The 8280-nt window shown below is 26.1% G+C and overlaps 1 protein-coding gene across 1 annotated transcript; it reads left to right on the top strand.

The window, feature by feature from the left end:
* Positions 1-2943: 2943 nt before the first annotated feature.
* On the top strand, positions 2944-3147 carry OCT59_001795 (uncharacterized protein; the record flags this gene model as incomplete). The annotated part of the gene is made up of 1 exon (XM_066144085.1): positions 2944-3147. One exon carries the CDS (start codon positions 2944-2946, stop codon positions 3145-3147), a length of 204 nt encoding a protein of 67 aa, XP_065995284.1.
* Positions 3148-8280: the final 5133 nt, after the last annotated feature.

Below are 8280 nucleotides of genomic sequence, written 5' to 3'. Positions count from 1 at the left end.
TTTCTATTTGAACTGGCTAAAGCTTATATAGAAACTGTCCATGAAAATGATCTACAATTACGTAGTTAATAATTAACACAATAAATAGAGTGTCATAAGATGATTATTGATTACATATACAGTAAGGAGAATCTCCGTATTTGTATAATATTAACATTATACAACTTATACAACTACTTTATAGGTAATGGATGGCGTAAAAAAATATGTATACTAGTACTTTAAAGTAAGAACCGATTGCAAATCTTCATAGTTATTAAAAATTCTTTCGTTCGGTACTTAATTGGAAATAATCCTTTGACGTATTTCTTGAATAAATTTAATATTATTTACTCTTATTTACCGTAGGATTACCAAACAACTTCTTTGTTCGTGTTACACAAAATAAAGCGCGTCTTTCTCTTTTCTTTTAGAAATATAAGAAAAAATTTATTATCTCTGTAGTAATTTTCTCAATCCAGAAGTTTGTTTTATCGTTATTCTTTATTGTGTCTCGTATAGCGCATTATTCATTTAAGAATTATATAACTATCGTAATTTATTTAATAAATTGCAGAAATAATCATAACGAAATATCATTAAATCTTGAATAACTCGCCTTTAATACTTCCTCTTGCTTACAAAATAAATCTTTTCCGGAATAATTTTAGAACAAAATTATCATAAATTAAATTCAATGCAAGTGGTTTTGTTTTAACTTTTAACAATACATAAAGAGGAAAGAAAATATATATGAATTTATTAACCAAAAACACAAACAGGGGTTCCTTAATGTTGTACGGAGTTAACGTTAACGCTATCACGTGCAAGTGCATAACTCCTGGTCAACACTCCCATACGTTAAGGACGTCCCCCGGTCCCAACCCCACACAACTACAAAAATTTATGATGCTAATGAATTTTTATTATTATTATAAGATATAATGATTTTGTCCTAATAAAAAAAGCGAAATATAATTTATTATTAGGAATATTGTATAACATCAATGTTATTTTCTTTGTAATTAATAACAATATATAATAAAATATTAACGTTGTAAATAGAAGAAAAATAATTATATATATATTTTTTGATAGCGAAGATTTTACACCAGTTTTATGCTTCTTTGCTTTTTTCGGTACATTTTTGTTTTGTTTATTTTTTCTTTATACGCTTTACACAGAAAATACTAAAGAAAGAAAGCATTTTAACGCGCTTCAACATAAACTTATATTTCGTATGACTATTTATAAATTCCAAGAAAATTCTTTGTCTTAGACAAGTCTATATACTGTATTATGGCCCAAAGAGCGTTAAGACAGATTTACTTTTTACCTTTACCCCTAGGCCCTAGTTGTATTAGCCGAGAAGTTATCGTATGATCGTATCTTCTTGTTTCTTCTGTTAACACTGCAATGAGTCATCCAGTTAAGTCAGTATTGGTATATTCAAATTGTATTCAAGGCAATAGCGCATCAGTATCAGTTATTAAATAGGAAATTGATTACTTGTAGTACGTTATAATATCAATTGTGACTAATCAATTTCGGCAATTTTAGTATCATGAGTTCATGACTCATTACATAATCATATGCAGTCGCGTTGCGTATAAGTAAATTTGAGTCATAATACTTTTAACGCGACAATTATGTAAGATGTTGATTCTAAATTCTATATATATAGGACAGTTTCTTCTCTCAAATTTCTTGTAAGTAATATTTTTTTTCCCTTATATTAATCCTTCTATTGGTTATATAGCTAAGCGTTACTCTCTATCTGCTGGCTATAAATTGCTTTTTGTAGCCTTCATCGCCGCCATCGAAAAGTTTTGATACCTAGTAACTACGGGAGAGAGCTGTTTTCTCACGCAGACTTTTATTTTTAGGCGGCTACATTACCTTTATCTTCGAGTTTACCTTTATTCCACTTCTTGGATCATTCATACTAAGGTTGAAGTTAACTGGCAAGTATTATGTTTTTTGTTATATCCCAAGATTAATACGTATCAATAGGCATAATGAGATAAATAAATATTAGTAAATATAGCTTAATAGTAATGCAACATATTCATTCGTATGGTAATTTTCCTATCGAATTATATTTTAAACAGATAATATTCGGGTGCACTGAAGCGAAAACCCGGATTTGTTCTTTAGGTTTTATTTTGTTTTTCGATTAAATAATCTTGAACATATTCATGATTAAGGTTAAGTAACTTATTACAGATGAAACTGATGAAACTGATGAACCAGGAATATTTTCACCAATAGGTCTTCTTTTTTCTCTCTTTTCTTTAGTTCTCGGTTTTTTTTAGGTCTCCTCTTTTCTTTAGGTCTCCGCTTTCTTTAGGTCTCCTCTTTTCTCTAGGTCTTATTTTGTTTCCTAAGCTATTATATACAATAGTGAATCACAGCACTGAAGGACCTGGAAGTTAAAGGGCTCTTTATCTTTCTTTCTTGCCTGGTTAAGGTGCGATATTTCACTTCTTGTGTTCATTTTTTCTTTCCTTTATATATGATTCAACGTTCAAAAACTTGATTATTCAATAGGTTGTCCCTGATTATATGACAAAATTTAAGTATAAAAAAAAAATCACATTTGTTTGATGGTAATAGTATATTAATAACAAGGAAAAGTGAATTTGGATAATTGGATTTTAAGATTCTAAAATATCCTAGGACTGCAAGCCGCAGATGCATGTATCTCACATGATATGCAACGCTGCCAGTTTCGCATCCAGAATTCTGGATTCTAAGTTGCCATTTTGATGGCTATCATCACTTATTGTCAGGCTTGATTCTGGTTTGATTTTTTCTATTTTATTTATAACATTTTACTAATTTGAGTTTCTTATTAATACAGATGAGAATAAATGAAAGTTACAGTACGGTAAAGTATAAATATATATGGAAATTGAAGTAATTTTAAGCCGATCTCTAAATAACTTTTTTAGTGGTGTAACAATGGTCCCAAAATTTCCACCAGACCTAATGCATAATAACTTTATTTCTGAGTTTGTTAGTTGGAATATTGCTACAGTTGAAAAAAGTCCAGGTGATTGGAAGAGTTTAGAGGATATACATACCGTAATTTCATTTGGGCTTACTGGGCAACTGGCAACATATAATGCGAGATTTTCTACTACTCATTATATTGCATTTCAATAATGGCATTAAACGAAATTGTTGAGTTAGCTAAAAATTCAAATATCTCAGCCACTGTTTCAGTCGTTTCTGTTGGCAACAGCAAATAGTGGTTTGATTCTTGTTTTATTTCTCACATAAAAATGTTTTACTAATATGTTTCTTTCCATTATTGGATGAAAAATAAATACATGAGAAACAATAGATGGATAGTACTGTAATGAAACCTGTAGGTTAATAATCTGGATAGACATAGGAATAAGAGTTGATAATTCATTTAAAGTGGATTGAATAATTCCTCGGATATGGTTTGATTTTATTTGCGTGTTTTTCTCTTATTAATATACCATTTTACTAACGTATTTTTTTATATGAATGGAGAAATACCACGGGTAGATAATACGGTTAATATGAGATATAAAAATATATTGGGAGGAGTATTGTTTGATTTTAAATATGTTACTGGACGAAAAATAAATAAATCGTTTGACAAGATGACCTTGGATATGGTTTGATTTTTATTCATTTGTGATTTTTCTTATAATGTGATGTTATACTGACTTAATACTTTCTTTGTCTGGATACTGGATATACTGGATAAGTAAAAAGCGTGAAAGGTCAGACAATATAGTTTGATTTAGACAAAATATAAAGATATTTTATTATTGGACAATAGTTATTGTGTGATGAAAAGAAAATATAATAGTTCATTAACAATATGGATAAATAAGAAATAGAAATATGCTGGAATTAATTGATGATAGTTGATTTGAAGATATAAAATTTAAATACTTTGGATATGGTTTTGATTTTATTATATGGAAAAACAATAGATGAATAATATTTTGGAGGAATTAATTATTTGCTGAATTTTTTAATTTTTAAAGAGATAATGGAATGAGTATTAAATTTGTTATTGAATAATAATATTTGTTGAATGAATTGATGATTAATATTAATTCTAGGATATGGTTTGAGCTTTTTTTATTTGCTTAATTTTTATTAATATGACGTTTACTAATTTGAATTTTTTTTTATTGCTGGACAAATACAATATGGAGAATTGGACAAATCTTAAAATTAAAGGATTCAAATAACTTAGATGTGCTTTGATTTTAATTTATTTTCTTTTATCAATATAACATTTTCTAACATATTTATTCCATTGCTAGACGAAAAAAAATAAATGGAAAATAGCAATACTAAATAGGTGGTATAAATGGATAAATATGATGATTCAATAAAAAAAATAGAAAAGTGTATTTTAATTAAATCTGGATAAATTAGTAGCAATTGTTTATACTGGATTATAATACTTTGTATACGGTTTGATTTTTATTTTCTATTTTTTTTTTACCTTATTAATATTTTACTAATATAATATTTTATTACTGGACGAATTAAAAACATATGGAAGTGTAGAAAATAATAAATGGATAACATAAATGACATAAATTATATGGAGAAGAATAGATATTAATCTGGAAAAAGATGAAGAATATTACGTGTCAGGTTAAGATTTGAGAAACTATATGGATTGATTAAAATTAATTATTAAGGTCATAGAGAATAGAAACAAAATTTTATTTGTGCAAAAATATCGAGATATATACTGGAAAGATTAATTATTGGAATGATAGATGGATAATATTTTTGACTTTATTATATGGAAAATGATAGACGACTAATATTTTGAAGAGATTAATCATTTGCTGAATTTTTTTAGTTTTTAAAGAGATAATGGAATGAGTATTAAATTTATTATTGAATAATATTTGTTGGATGAATTAAAAAGTTAATATTAATTCTAGGATATGGTTTGATTTTTATTTTCTATTATTTTTTTTACCTTATTAATATTTTACTAATATAATATTTTATTACTGGACGAATTAAAACATGGAAATGTAGAAAATAATAAATGGATAATATAAACGACATATGGAGAATAATAGATATTAATCTGGAAAAAGATGAATTGATTACAATATTTTATTTGGGCAAAATAGAGACAAATATATATTGGAAGGATTAATTATTGGAAGTGGAATATCATAGTTATTGATAATACAAGTGTGATGAAAGAAAATATTATGTTAGCAATATGGATAAATAAAGAAATAGAGATATGCTGGAATTAATTGATGATAGTTGATTTGAAGATATAAAGTTTAAATGCTTTGGATATGATTTTAACTTTATTATATAAGAAAACGATAGATGGATAATATTTTTGACTTTATTATATGGGACGAATAATATTTTGAAGGGATTAATCATTTGCAATGAGTATTAAATTTTATTATTGAATAATATTTGTTGGATGAATTAAAAAATTAACATTAATTCCTGGATATGGTTTGAGGTTTTTTTATTTACTTAATTTTTATTAATATGACTTTACTAATTTGAGTTTTTTTTATTGCTGGACAAATACAATGAATTTATGGAGAGAAATGCATGATATTGATTATTAGTTAGAATATTTTTGGGTGGCCTATTTATTTATTGATGAATTGGAATATTGGATAATCTTAAAATTAAAGGATTTAAATAACTCGGATATGGTTTGATTTAATTTATTTTCTTTTATCAATATAACATTTTCTAACATATTTATTTCATTCTAGACGAAAAAAAAAAATATATGGAAAGTGAAAATAACAATACTAAATAGGTGATATAAATGGATAAATGATGATTAGATAAGAAAAATAGAAAGTTATTTTAAATCTAGATAAATTAGTAAATAGATATAATATATGTTAAAGCAATTGTTTATACTGGATTGTTTATATATAAATAATATAATACCTTGGATACGGTTTGATTTTTAATTTCTATTATTTTTTTTTACCTTACTAATATATAATATTTTATTACTGAACGAATTAAAAACATATGGAAGTGTAGAAAATATTGAATGGATAATATAAGTGACATAAATTATATGGAGAAGAATATAGATTAATCTGGAAAAAGATGAAATAAAAATATATTACACCTCAGGTTAATTGTTAGTCGATTTAAGAGTACAAGCTTTATGTGGATTGGTTACAAATAATTATTAAGATCAAAGACATCGCACATGGTTTAGGATATGGTTTGATTATTTATATATATATTTATTTATTTTTATTGATAGAGCCTTTCACTTTGTTTTTTTTTATTACTGGACGAATATAAAATTTTGTTGTTTATGACGTGAAGAGAAATAAAGAGATGTGTTGAAAAAATTAATGGATTAATAGATTTTCGTATGGCTTATTTAGTTATTACAATTAATAAATTTTTTTTTACTTTTAGACAAATAATAACATATGGAAGAATAATATTTGGATAAAGAAAAATTAAACTTGGATATGGATAAATAAAGAAATGTAGAAGAAATCAATTATGATAGAGTTCTTTTGGATTGATTTAAAACTCTTAGGATATGGTTTGTTTTTATTATTGTAACACACTATTATATTAACACCTATATTTTGTAATTTTTCTCGCTAAAGACCTTGTGGAAAGAGAAGTATCATGGCTAAGTACATGGGAGGCGCTTGCGATAATCTTTTTAGGTAACCATTCCCTCCAGCATGCTCTATCGAACCAACGACATGATTTTTATTGCTGAATGAATGGATATTTTGGATATGGATTGTTCATTGTTTGTATCTGGACAAATTTATTGGATAAGGTAAGATATTGCAACATTCTGATTACTTGTTACATAGCATGATTTATTGATAAAATGAATGACATTAACAAAATGAAAAAATAGATACCAATTGCAAAGAACTATAAATCTATCAAACTTTTATAAAAATCGACAACCAGGAAAAAATGTGAATATTAATATAGTAAGTATCTCTAAAAGTTTGAATAAATAAACAAGCCAAAATCACATTATCTAATTATTCACTAACATTCTTTTATTCTTATTTATTATTATATTAGTCAATTATTTTAATTTTCGATTCATATTAGTATCAATGATGACATATCATATCGTTCATACGAAAGTATTTGAAAGTTCTGAGATACTGTATTTATTTATATGAATTTAGTGGAGTTTAGATTATTCACATTCATTACATATCATACAAACTTTATTGCTGAAGGGAATTTAACAATATATAAGATCACTTGGTTTATGGTCAAATAGCTAATAAGCGAAAAGGCAACATAATGTAACAGAAGAAATTGCAGTAATACTAGGGTTAATAGAAACCTCTTAATTTATTATGTTTTAACGGAAATATTGTATGCATGTAAAAACTGATTTTGTGAGAAAATATTATTTGATAATTTAATTTCATCAAAAATCTATTGATTTTATACAATTTATATGGGCTAATATCAAAATTTAAGGTATATTTAAAAATTATTTATTTTTGGCAATGCTTTACCGTAAGACTTTATTAAAAACTATAAAAACTAATAAATTTATTTCGGTAACAAAAATGTTAAATAGAAAAATTTTAAACTCTAATAAATTTACATTAAGAATATAATTAAATTTACTAAAAGTTAATTTATGTGTGAATTGAATTGATTGTGCTACAATATTGTGTGTATCATCTCACTACTGGGCTTTTTAAGGTATTAAATCTACACGTGAAAATTTAAATATACCAATAGATCGAATTTTCTACATATTTATTATACCACTAAAAGATTTGGAGAGTCTAAAGTATACGAATATTTATACGGGTAAATACTTAGCGACTTAGCGTGAATGGATCAATGGAATATGATTTTATAATAATATGATATGAAACAATGAAAAGATTTAACGTAAAACTATTGTACAGTACATGACGGACGCTATATGTAGTGCGTCAGATACCGATTTGCGTCAGCTGACGTGATCAGATGACGGCTGGCCTAGTAATGCTGGCCAACCCGCTGGCCAACACACTTAAGGTATTATAATATTGGGCAATATCGGGCCGATAATGTAGGTCAACGTCATCTGACGCAAATCGGATCTGACGCACAACGACCACAACGTATACAAACATGCTACATATTTAAAAATATTTATACATTGATAATAAGAGTTAAGAAAGTAATAAAAATGAAAAAAGCAAATTTATTAATTAAATAAAACTCCAATGTACTACTGAACAAAATTTTCGACTAAATTAAGAGTCAACATTATGA

This window comes from Rhizophagus irregularis, chromosome 10 (genome assembly GCF_026210795.1).
Source record: "Rhizophagus irregularis chromosome 10, complete sequence".
NCBI classification, from domain to species: Eukaryota; Fungi; Glomeromycota; class Glomeromycetes; order Glomerales; family Glomeraceae; genus Rhizophagus; species Rhizophagus irregularis.
This window is presented reverse-complemented; position numbering and strand designations above follow the sequence as displayed.